Raw genomic sequence first — 23,419 nt, forward strand, 5'->3', positions numbered from 1 at the left:
TGCCTTTAGATCGGATAAGTGAAGGAGTGGTCCCGGTCCCAGTACAGCGAGAAGTGATAGACGAAGCGATCACGATTCGGGGAGCAAGGGTTTACAGTTCAAAAATAGCTCCGTTGGGGGGTCCGAAACCGATGAAAGTTCGAGGTTATCTGAATATAACTTCAATGTCGACTCGGCATCCATTGTAGCCGTAATCGGTTGCATTGAAGGAGTGAGATGGCCAAGGCCGTTATGAACAGACCCCTCACAACGGGATCCGAACCTAATATGCGAGTACCACGGTACTCACAAGCACCGAACCGATGATTGTAAAGGGCTAAGGGATGAAGTGGCACGACTACTAAAGAATGGTCATCTCCTAGAATTCCTAAGTGAGCGAGCAAAAAATCATTTCAAAAATTGGGAACCCAGCAAGAAGAACGAACCAGAGCAACCTCAACATGTGGTCAACATGATCATGGAGGAGTAGAAATATCCTGAGGTCCAATGATGAAGAAGACAAAGTTCTCAATCACTCGAGAAAAGAGAACCAGGGACTATATACTAGATGGATTTATCTCCTTTAGTGACGAAGACGCGGAGGGCATTATTCAACCCCACAATAATGCTTTGGTAATTTCTGTCTTTATAAATAAAACTCACGTGAAGCGTATTTTGATTGATCCAGGTAGCTCGACCAACATTATCTGATGGAAGGTAGTGGAGCAACTGGGACTGTTATATCAGATTGTACCAGCAGCCCATGTCCTAAACGGATTCAATATGGCGTGCAAAACTACAAAAGGTGATATTACATTACCAGTAAACGCAGCCGGTATAGTCCAGCATACAAAATTCTATGTCATTGACGGAGAAATGAGATATAATGCCCTGCTCGGAAGACCGTGGTTGCATATCATGAGGGTGGTACCTTCGACCTTGCATCAAATGCTAAAATTCCCAACCTCAGAAGGAGTAAAAATCATTCATGGAGAGAAACCCCCGGCAAAGGAGATGTTCGAAGTTGAAGAAGCTGTTCAAACACCAAAGAAAGCCCCCGAGGATGCAAATGAAATGGAAAACGCCAAATAGCAATCACAGGACACGGATCCGACCAGATTCGAAGGGGAAGGAAGGATGGACATGGAAGAAGACGACTTTAGAATTCTCAGGTCGTTTGTATTACTCGATGATTCGGATGCAACAAAGTCAATGGTGGAAGAGCTTGAACATGTTATTCTATTCGACTATCTACCAGACAGAAAGGTATACCTGGGCACGAGGTTAACCTCGGAGCTCAGGAGTAAATTAATCAAATTTCTTCAAGCTAATGTCGATTGTTTTACATGGTCCCATTTAGACATGACAGGTATTCCACCCGAAGTCACCACTCACCGGCTGAGCCTTGATCGAAAATTCACCCCGATAAAGCAAAAGCGGGGACCGATGGCCGAGGTCAAACATAAATTCATCAAGGAAGAAGTAACAAAGTTATTAAAAATAGGATCCATCCGGGAGGTTAAATACTCGGATTGGTTAGCCAACGTAGTGGTTGCACCCAAAAAGGGTAACAAATTTAGAATGTGTGTAGATTATAAAAATTTGAATAAGGCATGCCCGAAGGATTCTTTTCCTTTGCCTAACATCGATCACATGATTGATGCGACGGCTGGCCACGTGATATTGAGCTTTCTTGACGTTATTCGGGGTACAATCAGATTCGAATGAACCCGAAAGATCAGGAAAAGACTTCTTTTATAACGAAGTACGAAACTTACTGTTACAACATAATGTCGTTCAGGTTAAAAAATGTCAGTGCTACTTATCAACGCCTAGTAAACAAAATGTTTAAAAAATAAGTAGGTAAAACAATGGAAGTTATATTGATGATATGCTAGTTAAGTCCCTGGAAATAGAGGACCATTTGAAGATTTCCAGGAGACCTTCGACATACTACACAAGTACAACATGAAGCTGAACCTGGAGAAGTGCGCCTTCGGAGTAGGTTCGGGTAAGTTCCTGGGTTTCATGGTGTCTAATGGAGGAATCAAATTTAACCTGTATAAGATCAAGGCCATTGAAGATATCCAAGTAGTCAAGAATGTAAAAGGAGTCCAGAGATTGACTGGAAAGATCCCGACCTTAAGCAGATTCATTTCTCGGTCTTCAGATAAAAGCCACCGATTTTTCTCGTTGCTCAAAAGGAAAAATGACTTCGTATGGACACCAGAGTGTCAGCTGGCCCTAGAATAATTGAAAAGGTATTTATCGAGCCCGCCCCTTTTGCATAATCGGTCCACAAAGAAGCATAACAAGAACTTATATGGACAGAAAAGTAAATCGTCGCCCCAAAGCTGTCACATATGCATATATACATAACGGGCATAAGCCGGTAAAGGTCGTCATAATGTAGGGGACGCCCGAACACAAACCACACAGACACAACTGTACACTAACTACCCACAACCCACACATATGTCTACAGACCTCTAAGAGTCATAACAGAATCATATGACGGGACAGGGCCCCGCCGTACCCCTGAATAGACATGTACATACACATATATAACGAAAGCATCTGTACCCAAATGTAGGCTCCGAAGCAAGGGAGCGCTCCAAATAGCATAATAGGTATCCTAGGCTGACGAATCACCAGAACGGACGTCTGTACCTGCGGGCATGAAACTCAGCCCCCGAAGAAAAGGGGTCAGTACGGAATATGTACCGAGTATGTAAAGCATGGAACACAGTAAACAGGATCATACTGAAATAAGGGGCATATAAAATCATTAGACTTGCCACTGAAACATAAATCGTGCATATCAATATCATATCCGGCTCATTATGGAACTGAGTGACATAAATAAATAATCATCATGTCATATACATATAGCGTGCCCCGGCCCTCTAGTGAGGGACGCGGTAAGTAAAACCATCATATCATGTACATATAACGTGCCCCGGCCCTCTAGTGAGGGACGCGGTGAATGAAGTCATCATATCATGTACATATAACGTGCCCCGGCCCTCTAGTGAGGGACGCGGTGAATGAAGTCATCATATGCCATCGTGGCCGCCTCCCCCATATCATCATATCATATAATGTGCCCCGGCCCTCTAGTGAGGGATGCGGTGAATATCATCATATACATATAACATGCCCCGGCCCTCTAGCGAGGGACGCTGTGAAAGAAGTAATAACAGCTCGCACGAGCGGAGTAGTGAGAAACCATATGCACATAAATCATCTTTAAGACTCGATAGATAAGTAGACAAATCAACGCTCGAATATCAAACGATAGTCATGAGAAATCAATGCTCAAGTCTCAACGATAGTCATGCTAAGTTCTTTCAAGATGCCGTTAGAACCAAACATAGAAAAGTCTCGGGGGCCCACGGACAAGTATCAAACCAATCCGAGCCCGCCTATGAAAGTTAGAGTCATTATACGCTACAGAACCTTCTACGAGCATATCGAGGCGATCCGGTTCCGTCTATGAAAATTATGGCCATTACTAGACATAGAATCTTTTAAGAACAAAAATCCTTTATGCAACATTTGTAATCCAATCATACATAAGACTTAAGGACCATAGTCCGACCATATGAAGAATGTCAACATCAAGAAGGGAATAAGAATCGCAAACATGCTCGGAATCTAAGAATGGAGTTACCCCAAGACTCATATCATGTCATACCTTACTTACGTCTAAGACATGCCAAAGAAAGAAAGGTTAGGCTTTACATACCTCGTCCGCTCCCTAAGCTAATCCAAACTTAAGTCTCGGCTTCTCAAGATCTACAATAACGTCATTATATACCAAACATTAGCCATAGGCACTTAGGAATTCAATCCCAAGCCATCACTTTATTTACAAAAATTTGGGCAGCATTTCCCCTATAAACTCAACAACCCCGAGAATTCAACTCGGCCCAAATCATCAACAACAATACCAACAATCATATTAGCAACATCAACAATCAATTCAAAACGCATTCTAACATTAGTAACTCTTTTCTACACAATTCGACAACATTCCATTTACATTCAAATCAACACATATAATCAATCCAACATCATTGCTCACGCATTCAAATACCAATCTGAAACCATTCAAACAAGATTCAAGACACTTCTAACAATCCGCACAATATTCAAAACAACCCAACCAATACACAATGCCACCCGAAACCTCTCCAAATTCAATAAGACAACAACAATACATTTCTTTCTTCCAAACTCATGAACTACACCAACAATCCACACTTTAATAACATTATTCTCATAAATACAAGAAACTATACTAAGATCACATTAACTTCCAAATCAGCCCACACGATTATAACCTCAACTTGGATCATTAAACCTTCATTTTACATCATAGAATCTACAACAACAACAACCAAAATACTAAATAAAATTAGTTCATTCCTTCTACACCAAAACAACCCACTCACGGCTACAACATCAACATACAAAATTTCATGAATTTCATCCATTTCCACACACTACAACATGCACAAATCATCCATAACACATGTAAGAGGAGATTGAACCTTACCTTTTCCACTTAGTTCTTCACTTGGCTAGGGTTGGTGCTTTGCAAGAATGAATGGTTTGCTTGACTCAACAACCACTCCACGTTATTATACACCTTCTAAGGAGTTGAATTGCTAGAGAATATTTTTTTTTTCACTTTTTCATGGACCTTGTTCGGCCATACCTTGGCCGAATATGTCTTCCTTTTTTTTCTCCAAGTTTCTAGAGGTTCTAAGGTTGGAAGATGAAGAATATGACTTGCTAGTCATCCAATATGATCATTTATAATTCATCCATGTGTACCATGGCCCACACATGGCTTGGATGAATTAAAATTTGCCAAGCCATGGGTGGGAACCACCCATGAGCCACACGGCCACATTGTGGCTTTATGAAATGTCAACTTTTCATAATTCACTTTTAACCCCAAATTTTTCTTAATATTCCATACCAATAAAATCACAAGCAACTTATGCCTTAAAACAAAATCGTGGTTAAAAGTCTCTACCTCGTATCCCGAAATAGTCTTGTCCTTAACTTTCCATGGTTAGCTCGGAACATCCCACTGTACAACATGCGGGATATAACATGGACCCTACAAACGGATAGAGCTACCAACGTAAAAGGGACTAGGCTTGGGATTGTACTTAAGGCCCCTGTGGGGGATATCATTCGGCAGTCCACAAGAACTTTAAAATTGACTAACAATGAAGTCGAGTATGAGGCTATGATTGCAGGTTTGGAGTTGGCCAGGAGTTTGGGGGCATAAATCATCGAAGCAAAATGCGACTCACTCTTAGTCGTGAATCAAGTAAACGGGGTTTTCGATGTGAAGGATGATCGGTTGAAAAAATACTTGGAGAAGATACAGGTAGTTTTACACCAATTCAAATAATAAAATATGTAGCATGTCCCGAGGGAACAAAACACCGAGGCAGACACATTGGTAAACCCGGGCTCCTCGATCGGAACGGAGGAATTTAACTTGGGGACTATGGTCCAATTAATGAACTCCGCCGTCGAAAACAGCCACGCCGATGTTAACATGGCAAGTTTAACTAGGGACTGGCGGAAAAAGTTCATAGACTATCTGGCGGAGGGAAAATTACCAGTGGACCCTAAAGAGTCATGAGCTCTTAGGACCAAGGCAGCAAGATAAACCTTGATCGAAGGAAAATTATATCGGCGTTCGTTTTACTATCCTTTAGCCAGGTGTTTGCCGCCCAGAGAGACGGACTACGCAATGCGCAAAGTCTATGAAGGAACTTGTGGTAATCACTCTGGGGCTGAGTCATTAGTTCGAAGGTTGATTCGAGCCGGTTACTACTGGGATCATATGAAGGAAGACACGAAAAATTTCGTTCGAAAATGTGATTGGTGTCAAAGGCACGCCCCTATGATCCATCAGCCGGGAGAATTGCTTTATCCGGTATTGTCCCAATGGCCATTCATGAAATGGGGAATGGACATTGTCGGCCCTTTACCTTTGGAGCCAGGTAAGGCTCGTTTCATTTTGTTTATGACTGACTATTTTTATAAATGGGTTTAAGCGCCGACCTTTGAAAAGGCACGGGAAAAGGAGGTTATCAACTTCATATGGGATCACATCCGGTTCAGCATCTCGACCGAGATCACATGTGACAATGGCCGACAATTCATAGGTAACAAAGTCAATAAATTCCTCGAAGGCCTGAAGATCAAAAAGATAATGTCCACTCTGTATCATCCGGGTGTAAACGGGCAGGCAGAATCAACGAATAAGACTATCATTCAGAACATTAGGAAACGATTGGATGAATCCAAAGGCAGGTGGAAAGAAATCTTGTCGGAAGTACTCTGGGCATATAGAACAACCTCGAAGTCAGGTATCGGTGAAACACCATTTTCCTTAGTATATGGAGCGGAGGCTCTGATCCCTATTGAAGTCGGGGAGCCGAGCCTAAGATTCCAATACGCCACAGAATAGTCAAATAACGAAGCTATGGCAGTAAAACTCAATTTAATGGAGGAACTACGCGAAGCAGCGTTAGTCCGCTTGGCAGCACAAAAACAGCGGATGGGTAGGTATTACAACCAAAGAACAAATCTTCGACATTTCCAGATCGGGGACTTGGTCCTCCGAAAGGTCACATTATACACCAAAGACCCTAATGAGGGAAAGCTTGGTCCAAACTGGGAAGGGCTATACAAATTGATCGGTGTAACAGGCAAAGGATCGTACCAGCTCGCGTCGGAGGATGGACAACAATTGTCAAACAATTCAAATGTAGCGCACTTAAAGAGATACTATTTCTAAGGTACGACCCGAACCCTCTTCGTGAATTTTTTTAACTTACCTGTTTTGATCCTTGTAGGAGCAAAGCCCAAATGAAGTTAGGAAAATTAGAGTTAGACGTGAAAACACGTGTTGCACTCTTTTTCTCTTAGCTCGATTTTGTCATGAACTGGGTTTTCCGACAAGGTTTTTGTCACGACCCGAGCTACGGGCCGCGACGGGTATCCGGGGCTGACCACCGAACACCGCTCATATTGCCGCTTACCTGCTATCATTCATACTATATACTCGTAATCATATAAGACTGTCATTTTCTGAGATACGTAACTTTTATAAACATAAGCCCTTCGGCTATCAAAATAATATATATACAATTTCGCATACATATACGTGGAGGCCATGGGGCCACGCTACCCACACATACGTGACTACGAGCCTCTAATGGAATACTAAACATATAGACGGGACAGGACCCCGTCGTGCCCAAAATGTGAATATACAAATATGTACCAAAAGAATAATCAAAGCACCTCCGGACGATGGAGTGCTCACAAATCGCCATGCGGCTCCTAGGGATCAGCACCGTCTCCCTGCCTACCTGTGGGCATGAACACAGTGTCCGAAGAAAGGACGTCAGTACGAACATTGTACTGAGTATGTAAGGCAAGAGTGAAACAACATAATCTGGAGATCATAAATCATGAGATGAGGGTATAACCTGTACACTCTTTACATATGAACCAGTTTCATGTATATACATCATATACAAATACATCACATACATTATCATAACATGCAAGCATCGTCACATCAATCATGCATCATCACATCGTTACCCGCGTCCGGGCAACTATCCCATGCAGCCCACTAGTGGTGACATGTCCGCCCTTTTCTCGGTGCGGTGGAATCATAGCAGCCCGCCGTAGCGGTGACATGTCCGGCCAATTAGGCGCGGTGGAATCATAGCAGCCCGCCGTAGCGGTGACATGTCCGGCCAACTAGGCGCGGTGGAATCACATAACATGAAACTCATATACTTGTCATCATTAATATTCATTTCATGAACATATCATGGCCTATCACGATTTTACCATAATTTAGCGTCCTTAGTTGCATATACATATACGTACATTAAGCTTAAGAGCGGCTATGTTTATGTCGGGGTGACGTAAGGTCGTAACCCCCCGGTCATGTTATGGAATGAGCATAAGCATCATATCTCACCTTGGAGGGATTTACAATTTAAGGTGAGTACATATAAGAAGGAATGCCAATGGATCGTGATCATCATTATTGATTTCGCAAGAACATCATATCTTGGTCTCTAGAGTCGTTATCGCATTCATAGCGTATTTCTTGTCCCGTCTCGTTATTCATGAACTTAGACTTTCATCCCTAGAAACGTAGGAGATTCATGAAAGAAGAGGGAAATTATACATCAGATTCATGCCTTAGAAGGAAGGGTAATGCCTCATATACCTTTTGTCATTAACTACTTTATGGCTTGCTCGTCCTCCTTTGATGTCTTCGTCTTTACCTTCAAGAGAGTTCGTAGCGTCGTTAGCTAAGCAATTATAAAACTGTGCCTCTTAAGGCTAAAGAAAATTGGGCAGCGTTTCCTTTGTTTATACTACGTTCCGCCATATTCCATATCAACTTCCAACACCCATAACAACCATCACAATATCGCTAACAACAATCGTCATTCATTCCCATGATTCGCATTTCATAATTTCACCTAAATTCTCCATATTCATGACTACGGTTCATTGTCACATTTGTTCACTTATAATACTTATTCCATGCTCTAAATATCATTCATAACACATTCACAATCTCAACATAACCATTTTCATGATTCTCCTCAACTACTATTTAACAATGGCATAATCTACCCATTTATGACCCATTTTTCATACTCTTTCATAATCTAAGTGTTTCATCTTAATAATACTTCAATCAACATCTAAAGTTCATGAAACTTACCTTGAATGGTAGAGGAATAAACCTTGAATGATAATACACCCTCTAGCACAAAACCCTATTTCTTCTTTCTTGGAATTCCTTGACTTTGGTAGCCTTAATGGAGTTTCTTAAGCTTGATTCTCATCAAATCTTGTTATTGATCCTTGATCTCCTTAGTTTTCTTGTGGATGGAATGTTTGGAAGTTTCTAGAGGTGTGGAGAGGTTGAAGTCGTGGTTGAGAATGAATAAAATGAAGTGGACTTAACATTTAAAGACTTGGAGAGGTTCAGCCGAGTGGGACTTCCACGGACAGCTTCACGGTCCGTGGAACCCTTTGTTGGCCATGGAACTGGTCGTGGTTCACGACCAGCCAGCCACACTTTCTGCTGGCTGTTCCACGGACACATCCACGGGTCGTGGAACATTGTGCTGTCCGTGGAACATGGTCGTGGAACTCACAGTTCCACCGGAATGGTTCCCGTCGTTTCGTTTGGTCTCCAATCCTTATAGAGCCTTCTTAGCACTTGTTTATCATTTCATTATGAATCTCAGGGATGTCATAACTCTCCTCCCGAACATTCTTAAGGCGTCATCAACTCAATACTCCTAGTTGCGTCCAATACACTAACTTATAACTCGATTTCCTTAACCACTTTCTTGCCTTAACTCGGATGCCTTTGGGATCTTAATTAGGACTATCAATTTGTAATCCTTGCTTATATACACCTCATATACGACATGTCCTTCGTGAGCCTGCTCACTTATATTCTAAGGGAAAATTTTTGAGGTGTAACAGTTTTTAACGAGGCATAACATACAACATGTTACTTTAGTGAAAAATACTGGCCAAGTGCTAGGACCGAGGACTGCTCGGTATCAACGATAGTATTTCTCTTGTCATACTTCGAACACAAACACTAGGGGACTATCATATTATAAGCCTAACGAGGCTAAACTGATTGTATCATGTAAGCCCAACGAGGCCGAATCGATTATTATTTCTTTGAAAGTTCCTACATTAGGATTTGTTGTAAGGGCCAAACGATCGAATGAGTCATGTCCGGATAGTTAATTTTGTTACGACAAAAATCAGAATGCCACTTGGTAGTTGTACCATACAAGCTTGTGAAAAGAGAAGAACACTTCGGTTTAAGCTTTGCGCATATTACTGTTCGCAATATATCCACTTCACATATATAAGTCCGTTATGCTCCTAAGTTCGTAACCAATCCTGAACCAGGGACTATGAACTAGGGACTATCAAAGTCAATCAACGGGTAAAATAAGGGTTCGGCTCAAACAAATTCTAAGCGAATTGAGCCCAACTCATTCACAAAGGCTTTGGAAGGTCTAAAATAGACTTAGCCTAAAATAGAAGACTAAAAAACACTTAAGTCTGAAAGGCTGGAAATACCAGCCTAAATGCCCGAAGTGATTAGGAGACGTCCGAATTCACGAGCATAAAATATACATAAGTCGCCAACCTCGGTGCAAAACTCGTTTGTTCTTATAAGGTAATTCACCTTAAACAAACTAACTTTTGCAAATATCGCCCAAATTCAAGCCCGAGTCTACATTTGGATGAGTTATTAGTATGAGCATACTTCATTCAAATAAACATTAAATAGATGATGTTTTCAAAGACTTCGGTGAGACAAACACTTCCAAAATATATTAGCACTTCCAAAATATATTTACATAAGGCCAAATACCGACCTCAACAAAAACTTACAAACAAAGGAAAGATACATTTTTTCCTAAGCCTAAGGGACTATCTATTCCTCCTCCTTGGAATATAACTACTCAGAAGCGGCAAGCTCTTCTTCCTAATTGTCGCCCAAGAAAGCTTTTTGGGTCTGAGTCTCTATCTCCTCGGCCTGAGCAATCTTCGCACCTATGTCCCCAATGTCGTGTTGGACTTCTTTGAGGGTGAGTACCTAGGCTTTCCATTTCATATGCTCAAGTCGCAGAGTAGAACGGTTAATGGAGGCTTTGACATCGGCATCAGCTTGGGCCTGAATCTGGTCATCAGCCCGGCATTATCCTGAGTTAGCACACCCAAATCTCGGTTGGCCGCTTCAAGCTGTTCTTTGAGACCCTCAACAGACCTGGCTCGGGCATCGGCTTTATCTTAGGCTACCCTAAAATGCTTCTTTTAGGCTTCATGCTCAGCGATGAGGTGGACAATCTCGGCCTTAGCAGCTTCAAGCCCTTGTCGCAGATTAGCATCGGTAACTGGCTCCTCCTCAAATACTGCCTTGAGCTTTCGCTTTTCCACTAAAAGAATAGTATACTTTTTAAGTAGGTTCGCCAAGTCATTTTCAGCCTTAAGCATACCCTCCTTAGGGGTCGTAAGCTCGGCCTTGAGTACCGAGGGGTCACCCACCAAAAGCAGCTGTTCTTCTTTTTGCTGCAACAGGATCTTAAATTTTTCAGTCTCTCACCTTGTGCATCCAGCTAGCCCTAAACGTCTTCGAGCTGGCTGCGAGGCTTGGCATTCTCCTTCGTGTATCGAAGGAAGCCCTCATGCTGCAAAATAACGGACTGCGAAAAAGAAGTAAAACTCAGGATAGGCATATATATGAGTTACAAGGTATAATTAAAATCAAGGATGTTCAACATACCCGATTAGCAGAATGCATACTCTCGTTGAAGAGACATTGCCAAGAGACTCGGTCTATTTTTTCTCAGTCTTCATTAGACACAAGGGGTCAAAGATAGCTGGCTATTCCGATCGGCCGAGACATGAAATGCTTGTCCATAGGGACAGTGACCATGATGGACCTGATCTCATTCGGGTTGGTGCTCAGGGCTAGAAAAGTATCTACAAGGTGAGGTCGAGAACCCGACTCAGTGGCCCTCAAAGGTCTTCTTTGCCCTTGAGGAATAGGCAGATTAAATCCCGTAAGATTTGCGATGGCAGTAGGAGTAGAGGCAGCAACATCAAACATACCTTCAAATTCCTCCTGCTCGAGGGGGGGGGAGAAGTGATGCCGGCTGCTTCGGCCGAAGGCAGGTCGTCATCTAATAAGATGGGACTTTCTGGGACCGTGGTTCCCGATGGGTGGAGACCTAGAAAATCAGAGGGCTGTGCATCACCACCCTCAGCAGTCCGACCGACCACCCTAGTCATATTTCCCTCCGTAGTATCGACCGGAGTATCATTCTCACTAACACCAGTGGCACCGGCCGTGCCAACACCAACAGATCTCATGATAGTGTCTTTCTTGGGAACGTCTCTCAACGTTAGAGTCCGAGTAGTTCTCCTCTTTTATGGCCCGCTGAGGACGAGGGCTTGGAAGATTTTCTCTGCTTCTTGCTCCTCGAAGCCTCAACAACAACTTAATCCACACTGACCGGATCAAACATTTCTTCGATCACCGGGGGGGCATCCAAAGGCTCGGACCTCAAATTGACTTTACCCCTTTTCAGGCCTGCATAACACACGGTTAATCACCAATAAAGGTTATGAGGTAAAGCCAAAAAAGGGCGAAAAATAAACAGAAGGCTTACCGTGGATTTTTGCTACCCACTTGCCTGTGGAGAGATCACTGCAAGTACGAATTTTATGGGGGTGCTGTGCCATTATGGCATTCACCCACCTCTCAAAACCAGACATGTTATCTGGTAGCCACACTTTGGCTGAAAGTGGAAAAGGATAGAAGGGAAGGAAGTTAGAAAAATAAAGAACTTACACGAAACAGGAATAAGAGACACCGAGGGAACTTACGAGCTTTGTTCCACTTCTCGAGGAAGAAGAGGTAATCTCGAGAAATGATCTCCTCAGTCTTGACCCGAACGAAGCGTTCGAACCAACCACGATCTTTATATTCATCCACGCTGAAAAGAATCGGGTACTTTCCACGTTTCGTAAGCTTCACAATCCCTTCACGAAAAATTTAAGGAGAATAAAGACGGATCAGGAGGTGTAGAGTAAACGGGAGCCTAACATTGTTAGCCAAAAAGTGGATGCATGTGAAGATCCGCCAAACGTTCATTGAATTTATGCAAGGCACAATTTATATGTCTTGCACATATCAAGAATGACCTCATTAATTGGAGGGTTAAGATTGAGGGTGAAAAGGTATGTATAACTGGATGATTACCCTTCCATGTAAGTGGTAATGTCATCATCGGGGCCCGGGATTATAATCTCGGCGGGACGGTATCCCCAACTGCATTCTGAATGGGCCCTGGGAATAATAGTAGCGTCAATTGTAGAGGGGTAACGCCTGACGTCATAGCCCCGGTCGGCGTTGTTACCCCTCAAGGGCTTTTCAACCGCAAATTCGGAGTCAAAGTGGTATACCGAAGGGAGGACGTCCTTACCTCAGGGTCGAATGGAACTTTAACCTCAATCTCGATCGGCTGAGGAGATCCCACCAGAGAGGCTTCATGAGAAGAAGGCCCTAGGCTCAAAGCCATTTTTGATGAAATTATGAAGAAGAAAGGAAAGATGAAAGAAATTCTTATAAAGGTATGAAGGTCTGGGGAAAAATCAAGAACAAGATGAAGTTTCTGACGGGAGAGATGAAGATTCTGGTGAAGAAGGATGAAGATTTCAATGAATAGTTTAGTGATTTTGACGGGAAACTTTAAGATTCCGACGAGGGTTCTTTGCTTCTCAGGCGAACGAAAGCAAAGATTAAGATCGAAGAGTAATTTTTACGAGGCAAAGAACTAATAAAAATGGGGAAGGTTGAACTATTTATAAGCGAGGGGTCATAATGACGGAAGTGCATTGATCAAGTAACCGAAGGGTCGACCAATAGCAAAGCCACACGTGGCCGAAGTCAGACGGACGTGATAGGTGACAAGGCGTTTGATTTTTCCCACTTTATTTCAAAACTTACAGGATAAGATATCCATAGTCTCAGCGTAACGAAAACTTAAACGAATGGAAGAGTCCATACGGAAAGTAATGACCAACTACTCTCGGGTAAGAATTAAAGGACAAAGAAAACATGCATAATCTGAATAGGTTCAGTTCAATTTGAGGAAGTTATCTACTACATTTGTAATGGGTATCCGACTTTCTAAGTTACATTAGCCTAAAAAAAAATGGCCTAACTATTGGTCCTAAACTAGAAACGGAAGGAATATCCGATTCGGAATGGTAAACCAAAGGTTGAGAACTTCGGTTCATACCTTCGGATACTTCTACAAAATCATGCATCAGCTAAATGGCTTCAGGGTTGTCCTTCAAAATAGTCGAACTAGGCTACTTTGCTTCGGTGGATCCTCTTTATCTAGAACAATCACCGAGGGTGGTCCACTACGAGAAATCTCCTCCCGGGTCCCCAAGATATGGCGTGATCTGACTCGAGAGCCTATACCTAAAGGAATAGCCGAGGAGCTCACAGGGACTCTCCGTCTGGATGCCTTCGCCGAAGCAGCCGTTGTCTTCTTTCTGTCACGACCCAACCCTTAAGCCGTGACTAGTGCCCGAGCTGGGCACCCATACGAACCTGTTAATCATAATCATTATATAAACAGATTCGACGTACATAAAAGTCAGATGTCAGACCATAGCTAGCATGACCGTATCTTATACAAACAAAAAAAATGAAACGTCGCCCAAAGGTATCACAAATATATATACATATCGCCACAAAATCCAATGGATAATATTACACATAAGCCGTAAGGCTATCATAGTATAGGGGGACGTCCAAATCACAACTCATATAGATACAACCCCGAATGTGATTACCCATAACCCACACATATGTCTACGGAGCTCTAAGAGTCATAACAAATCATATGACGGGACAGGGCCCCGCCGTACCCCTGAATAAACATATGCATATGCACAATAACAGAATCTGAACCAAAGTATGGGCTCCGGAACAAGGGAGCGCTCCAAGACAGCTGAACAGGAACCCTAAGCTGGTGGATCATCCAAACCAGTATCTGTACCTGCGCGGCATGAAACGTAGCCCCCGAAGAAAGGGGGCGTCAGTACGAAATATGTACTGAGTATGCAAAGCATGAAATATAGTAAACAGGGTCATAATCGGAATAAGAAGTACAGAAAATAAATGCAAAATCCAGAATACCAAAATACTTACTTATCAAAACACAAATCGTGCACAGGGCTCTTAGAATATGGTCGCCCACCCGTCATTGGCGCTATAACACATCATACTCCAGAAGATTTCATATCTCCGAAACCCAACATATCACATATCACATATACATGGTACCCGGCCTTATAGCGGAGGCTCGACGAACCGGACACATCATAACACCAAATATACACGGTACCCGGCCCTATAGCGGAGGGGCTCGGCGAACCGAACACATCATACTCCAGAATATAACATAGTGCGCATTTGCCAACATAACCGGCCGGGACTCGGCGAAAGATATAACAACCATATGCACGAGCGAGTCATGGGAGACTATATGCAAAATAAATCACTTTCAAAAACTCCATAGAATAGTCAAAACGAATTATCATTTAAAATCGAAGAATAGTCAAATCAAGGTTTCCCCGAATGCCACTCGGGAACATATCAAATAGAACTTTGGAAAATCATAGATACGTATCAAAATCATATGAAGTAGCTTATAGAAATCAAGAACGTAACCGTGCTTGGAAGTCGGGATAATAGCCATACTAAGTTCTTTCAAAAGTCATCAGAACTACATAAAGGAAAGTCGCGGGACCCACGGACGGGTATCAACCCACGCCGGGCCCGCCTATGGAAGACATAGTCATTATACGCTGCTGAATCTCCTACGAGCATATCGAGGCGATCCGGTTCGCCTACGAAAGTTACGGCCCTTTTTGACGTAGAACTTTTTAAGAACAAAACTTTTTATGCAACATTTGAAAACCAATTATTCCAAAGACATAAGGGCCATTATTCCATTACATTACGAATGTAAAAGATAAAATGTAAATAAGAATTGTAGGCATACTCGGATCGCAAGAATAGAATTTCCTCGAGGCTCCTGTCATAGCCTATTCACAACTAAGGCATGCCAAAAGAAGGAAGGATTAAGACTTACATACCTTGTCCACTTCCTAGCTAATCCGAATTTAATTCTCGGCTTCCCAAAATCTACAACAATGTCATTAGACACCAAACATCGATCATAAGCGCTTAGAAATCCAATTCTAAGTTAGCATTTCATTTACTGAAATTTGGGGATTTCCCCTATAAAGTCAACAACCCCGAGAATTCAACTCGACCAAATCTTCAACAACAATACCAACAATCATAATAACAACATCAACAATTAATTCAAAATGCATTCTAACATCAATAACTCATTTCTACAAAATTCGACAACATTTCCATTTACGTTCAAATTAGCCACATACAATCAAACCCACACTAATGCACACATATCCAAGTACTAATCCGAAACCATTCAAACAAGATTCAAGAACACTTCAACCAATCTACACAACATTCCACACGGCCCAACTAACTTGCAACCTTACCCGAAACCCTCCAATTTCCATAGGAACAACAACAACACATGTTTTTCTTCCAAATTCATAAACTACATCAATAATCCGCATTTTAACAACATCATTCTCATAATTTCCATAAACCATATTAAAATCACATTATCTTCTCTAACAACTTACAAACGACTCCAACTTCCATTTAAATCATTAAACCATCATTTTCATTATGGAATCCATATCAACAACAACCAAAATATTAAATAAAAATTAGTTCATCACTCCAACATAACCAACACCTACACGGCTTCACTTCAACATGCCATATTTCATGAATTTCATGAATTTCCACACACTACAACACATATAAACCATCCATAACATATGAAAAGAGGATTAAAACTTACCTTCTTCACTTAGCTCTTCAACATGGCTAGGGTTGAGAATTGCAAGAACCAAGGATTTTCTTGCTCTAACAATTACTCCATGTTGTTTAGCACCTTCCAAAGAGTTGAAAAGCTAGAAAAAATAAATTTTTGGTGATCAATTCCATAGCACCCATTCGGCCAGCCCTTGGCCGAATGTGCTTTCTTTTTTTGTCTCCATGTTTCTTCATGTTTCTAGAGTGAAAAAGATGATGATTTTGTCTTGCTCCTCATCTAATATATGCATACACAATTCATCCATGTGTACCATGGCCCACACATGGCTTGGATGAATTTAATTTGGCCAAGCCATGTGTGGGAACCACCCCTAGGTCCCACGGCCAAGTGGCCTTGTTTCATGAAATAATTAATTTCCAATAATTCACTTTTAACCCCAAATTTTTCTTAATATTCCATACCAATAAAATCATAAAAACTTATGCCTTAAAACAAAATCGGAGGTCAAAAGTCTCAATCTCAAATCCCGGAGTAGTCTTATCCTTAACTTATCGTGGTTATCTCGGATTGTCCCAATGTACAAAATACGGGATATAACAGTATATATATGTACATGTCATTTGGCATATTGGGTATGTCAGGGGCCCTGTCCCAACTTATGGATGAGTATGATGTTCAATGTTAGAGGCCTTGCAGATAGTGTCCTGTGTATAGTATGCATATAATGGTGTCGGTCTATCATGGGGACCTTGACATCCCGTGTATGCTGTACTGTAGCGGTACCGCGCGAATGCTATTTCTGCGTCGACAGTTCAGTTTGTAACGTCTATAATTCTCTACTCCGATGTCCCATCAATGAACGGTTTGTTGCATTACAAACTAGACTCGACGAACTTCATTTTAGGATTTTGAAACACCTTAAAACTCCACATATACTATGAGATATGCGCCTCCAAAGTTGACTAAAATCCGTCCCGCGCTTCTCAAATTTTCGTCGAACTTATTTTCTTCAATTTGCTCAATCCCGAAATATTTCAAAATTCTCCATACATGATATTTATCACTTATTACACTAATAATGGCCATGTTCCCGTGTTTCAAAATATTCTTTCCCGATTACGACTTACGAGATCGTAATTCACCCTTTTTCTTCGTTGTTACGTACTCTCCATGGCTTGTGCCTTTCAAAACATCCCATTACTACGATGAGGTACATGTCAAACTCATGCTCTGAAAATGCGGGGTATAACACTTTCCCTCGACCACATCCTCAGCATCCCCTTCGGTAATGTTTTTCCCTTTTCGAGAAGACCCTTTTGTGGGAAGCCCTGAAAAGTGAAGGTTCGGGGTTAGAGTATAAAGTGGAAAAACAAACAAGGAATTCCACAAGTAGGTTAAAATTTACCATATTTTTTTTCTTTCCACCCTTCGGGTGCCATGCTCCTCCAAGAACGGCCCACATCACGAGAGGCGCCTAAAAGTGCAACTACCCACTTAAAGATGGTAATTACAAGTTCGGGTTCGATTGGATTCGGGGTGGGATTCCACGTTTCTAGAAAGTCTATGGATAAAGAATGGTGGAGTTGGTTCGTACGGATCATTATGAACCGATGTAGCCACCCCTGTCATAATCATCCTCCGGGTCTATAAGGCCTCGAGTCCCACGAGGAAACAAATGAACTACACCACCTCGGATTACCCGGGGAACAAAGATATGGATCAGATGGTTGAGGGTAAAAGAAACCCCGGCTACGTTGGCCAAAATCTCGAGGTAGTATACGAGCCTCCAAATTTGCGGAGCAATTTGGCCAATACAGATGCGGTATCGGCGGCAGAAGTCCTCTATCACTTAGGGAATGGGAAGGGAAAACCCAATAGCAAAAGGGTAAGTATAGGCCAACGAGTAACCAACAACATGGTGGTTAATTCTTACCCCTCTTTCAACAGAGCGGATGTCAACGTCCACACCGATGTTACAATCGTTCCGAACTATGGGAATAGTGGCGGCATCAAGAAAGGATTCAAAATTTTCCATAGAATCAAGGTGAGAAGATACTTTGCAGTCATTCGCATATTTGAAGCCGGCGGGGAGGATGTCCGCAGCAAGGAACTCTAACTCTTCCTCGGGGATGGTCGCTCCCATTGCTGACAACGGCGGAGAATCTGGTGGTGATGAAGGGTGATCCACACGTTGTGCTAACAACAGTAAGGAAGTCATTGCTAAAAACAAAGCGCAGAATCAAGCGATGGAAAATAAAGGTTCAGAAAGAGTTTTGAACTCATAAGAGAGTTCAGAATCAGGCAGTTGCAAGCAAGCGTTTTTGAAAAATTTGAGGTTTAGGGTTTTCGTTCAAGTGCATAGCAAAACATATGTGGCATGGGCTTTATATAGTAGAGAGTAAAGAAGTTGAAGGGTTTAAAAGTTCTAACAAGGGGTGGATTCTCGAGACTGATTAGGCGGCTGTAGTAATGATAAACTGGCATCGGTTAGAGTGCAGGATTGATGGAATATCTTTTCCAAGGCGGCTAGGTACGGAGCGCGCTCGGCGTTATCCGGATCCATTTCTTGAAGTTAATGCTTTCCTCTGAAAAATGGAGGGACTATCTGTATACGGTAAAAATCGGGGTCGGTAACCCCGACCCAAGATTCAATGATCCGAACCAAGAGTAAAAGGCAATGGATAGTAGAGCTCGGCTAAACTGGACAGAAGCACTCGGACCCGACGATTCCCGAGGAGTGCACCCGCGGTTGGCGATAGTGTGAGAAATCAGGCCCGTTACGGATTTCACGCCGCACGGTGTAATTGGCAGTTGTCAAACCCGAAATTTTGGGGATCCTTATCTCTAATTGATTTAGTTACCTTGTTGAATGCTAATTTTTGTACTATAAATATGAGGGGAGTAAATCTCCACACCCCCATATGATTTTTACTATCTTCTACACGATTACACCATTAACTTGTTCTCACAGCTTTGTCAAATATCAAATAATAAGAATCTTCACAGTTGGGTCCGAGTAACTCAGACCTCAGACTGGGCTGTACATTGCATTCAATTCCGAGGCTATCTCTTACTCTTTTATTTTCAATCTATATTTTGTTATTGTAATTTTTCATTCTATAGGAAATCAAATCGCATATCCTTTAAACCATTTATAAATTCAATTGTTACCTTTTTAAGGGGTAAACAATGATCCTCTTACATTTACAATGAGTAGAACGACTTCGTCGTCATCATATAAGAGTCGTAACTCTCATATTTTGACAACAATATTCTACAAGAAATGGATAGCACCTTCTCTATTTATACTACATCCCATAAGTTACTAAAACTCACCAAACAGCCCAAACAACAACAACACAATTCACTATAAGCTTTTTGATTACTTCAACAACCATTTTGAGCGGCAAGCTCTATTTATGATTAACAAAATATAATTTAAATCCAATTCCTTTTCCATGAATCTTCCTACAGCATCTATAACATCATACTTATGCTTACCATATCATTTTCAGCCCAAAACATCATAAGAATAATCTTCAAAAATAGTCGACACGCCTAGCACCTTAACCTTCACTTTCAATCTCAAGTTTCATATGTTTCTTTCATCAATTCACTTCATAAACATGTAGACACGCATAACGACAGAAACCATATCATAATCAAGTTGTTTTCCATAATTTTCAGCCATAACAACTTATATATATAGCCTTAAAATGGTCTAACAAAAAGATAAAACATCACTTTCCCTTTCAAGTGCTATCTTCTAATCTTCCACTCAAAAACCACAACCAACATGTAATTAACCTTAAACACATCCAAAAAGATGTTAAACATACCTTAGTCAGTAGATACAATTCAAACTCTAAGATTAAATTAGCTCACCATCATTCTTATTCACATCACAACACCATAGAGGGGTTATTCCTCACCTTTGGCTAACTTTGATGTTGGGTCTAAGTTAAATCACCTTGGATTCACCTTGAAGCCTCAATAAATAGCTAGGAAGGTTTATGAGGAGTGTGATGACGAATTTCGGTTGAAAAATGATGATAAATGAGTCCCAAAATCGTTTTATAAAAAGTAAGGACGGCCACTTCCATAGTGGGTCCCAAAAGGGGCTGCTTGCACAGTCTTACAAAAATGCGAATATCTCTCTACTCTGATGTTGCATCGATGAATGGTTTAATTTTTTAGAAGCTAGACTCATAGACCTTCAATTTGGTGGGTGGAACATCCCATAAATCCAAGTATATTGGGAGAAAATCTCAGTGACATTAGACCCAAATTTCAGCAAAATTGTGAACGTAACTTGCGATTACTTTCACCGACTTTTATTTTACAACTTGCTTGACTTTAAAACTTAACATAAAAATATTATGACTCAAGTAACTTAAAACATGACCTCCTTATCATATTAAGCACTCCTAGTATAATTCCGAAAGCACGGGTTATAACATCTTTGATTCGTTTAACTCCGAAACCTTATGGCACATGCTTAATATTTGTTTAATACCATCCTTACCTTTGTAAGGGTTTCATGACTCCTCCAGGCTCACATTAGTTAACTTACGATACGAACGATGCAAAAAAAATCCAAGGTGTAACATTCTAGACTTTATTTCATTTCCTTTTTAAAACTAATGGAATCTTCTCATTTGATCGATCCTCCATTACTCGTACATTTTCTAGTGCCTCTTTTCAATATCAAAACATTATAACTGGGTGAACGGATCCTACTTCCAAGGCCACATTCCTTTAATCGCTCCCCTAGGTAGTTTGACGTGGCTTATATATGTCTTGATTTACTTGTCATGCTTATACCATTATGCCCTTCACGCGCAAGATTTCCGAGAAGACTTTATTATTAAGTCAAAATTTTCTAAGTCTCGTCGTTGTGCGTTGGTATTTGATTCGTAATGCTCTTAAGTATAGATATTCTTGAATAATGCCGGCCCTTCTATAACTTAATACATTAAATCAGGTCGGACAATTCCACCTTTCACTTGTGGTGAATTCACATTTCTTCCCACACAATTGCTTATACGGAGCCCCATGATCCTCTTGCATGTAACTAATAGGATAGTTATCATTGTGCGCTCATTAGATGGTAGTTGACTTCCCCATATCTTCATGAAGCTTAAGACCTTTACTTGCAACAAACCTTCTTTGATCGTTTAACCTATATGCCTCTCTTGAGAATCTATCTATGAAGCTGCATTAGGAGTAACTTAGATATCCAAGTTTTTCTTGAGAGGGTTTGCATAAATTTTCTGTAGTTGGGCACCTTTAGTGAATGGAATTAGGGTGGAGATATTATATGTCCGGACTACTTCTGTGCCTTATTACTTCGCATAGCTTTTGGTAACTCGTCCAGTAAAAGTGGGCTGGTTCTTGTTAAGCTATCTGTAGTCACCCATGTAGGATCAGACTTGCCACATTTGTACCAATTTTCATATTAATCATTCCTCGTCTCCATATTGATTATCATATTACGAATCAATCTGCCATGTCCTTGACTTTCTACAACTCTCTTCGTTATAGCATCTTGTCAGTGTAATTCTTAGATATCATGGTATATCTTTGGCGTTCCGCAATGAATGGAATAGAGTGAATAGTGGACCTTTGTCCTGCTCTCACCTCACAATTTTTGTCACACTTCAACACGCCATTAGCCCAGTCTCAAAATCTCTTCTGATTGAATTCCAGTTTGTGGCTCTCCTCTTATCGAGCACTCTTTTTGATTTTTCTAAAACGGAATCTTCTTATCGATATTCTTTTCTCCTTGGTTATAAGGTGATCTTACTATATTATTTTGAATGAGCTTCTGCAATCCTTTTTCCCCCTCTGGGCTCGCTCATTTGTCAATCACTTGCGGCTTTATAAGTAAACGTATCCGCTGCGAAATTAACTCTATCTTTATTCACCTTAATTTAAACATGCCATCTCATGTGAAATTACTTCTCCTCATCCTTTTAATACCATCAATAACCAATAGTTTCTCGTGTAGGCTCATTCTATTACATTTCGCTTGCAACTCGACTCTAGTTTCCCTCACGTTCTGGATTTCTTATACATGAAATTCTGGATATCATCTATTGGCTTCTGCCTCTATGTTACCATACATTTTTGTCATATTCCATCGTGGTTACTCCAGATATAGAAGAACTGTCGTCGTATACCAGCTTACTTTTATACTAACTCTTCCTACTTCTGTCTTTCTCTTATTGTCAATTCCAAATCTTATCTTCAATTTTGACGTTGTTGTTTTCATTTTTGATCATTTCCCTTCTTTAGGATTTCCTTGAAATATTTTACTAACTGCTTTATCATTGCTGCCATCTCGACTATCCCTCGAGGTCGCAACTTCATTGCGGTACGACTAATTTAGAAAGACTACACCATTTAGATATCCCATGTTCTATCTTTAACTTCAAGTGCATTCGTTATCGGGTCCTTGTCCAATCCCTTATGATTGATCCGTCATTCTATCTTCATCTTTCAAACTCAGAAAATTTTCCTTTGGTTTCCGTTTCTTGCCATCAAATCTTATCGCACTTCCATACGTCAACTTACATCTTCTAATGATCTTCCCATTTCATACTTACCGCCTTACTCGGTTTCATCTCAACCTTTGCTCCTTACCTTGTTCGGAGTTTATTTCAGCAAAACCTCTTTTTGTTTTTAACTTTCTTTACTTTAATCGGCCTTATTCCTTAATCGCTTGATATTACGTTACTTATTTGTTAACCCCATAGTCGTAGATCTTCCTTAGAGATATCCTTCACATCCTGGTCTTAGCATCTTACCTTTAATATATTGACATATACTACAACTTATTCATAAGGACTGGT

At 41.2% G+C, this 23,419-nt stretch overlaps 1 protein-coding gene across 1 annotated transcript; it reads left to right on the forward strand.

Moving 5' to 3' along the window:
- The first annotated feature begins 489 nt into the window (after positions 1-489).
- LOC132040940 (uncharacterized) lies at positions 490-1,071 on the forward strand. Its single transcript, XM_059431626.1, has 2 exons — positions 490-612; positions 697-1,071. Exons 1-2 carry the CDS (start codon positions 490-492, stop codon positions 1,069-1,071), a joined length of 498 nt encoding a protein of 165 aa, XP_059287609.1.
- The last annotated feature ends 22,348 nt before the right edge of the window (positions 1,072-23,419 follow it).

This window comes from Lycium ferocissimum, chromosome 12 (assembly GCF_029784015.1).
Source record: "Lycium ferocissimum isolate CSIRO_LF1 chromosome 12, AGI_CSIRO_Lferr_CH_V1, whole genome shotgun sequence".
Classification (NCBI taxonomy): Eukaryota; Viridiplantae; Streptophyta; class Magnoliopsida; order Solanales; family Solanaceae; genus Lycium; species Lycium ferocissimum.

What these genes read in the sequence shown, in the direction of transcription:
- LOC132040940 (XM_059431626.1), top strand. Translation starts at nt 490, where the DNA reads ATGAAGAAGACAAAGTTCTCAATCACTCGAGAAAAGAGAACCAGGGAC. An exon ending in AACCCCACAATAATGCTTTG is followed by an intron (nt 613 to 696) that starts GTAATTTCTGTC and finishes ATCTGATGGAAG; the next exon opens with GTAGTGGAGCAACTGGGACT.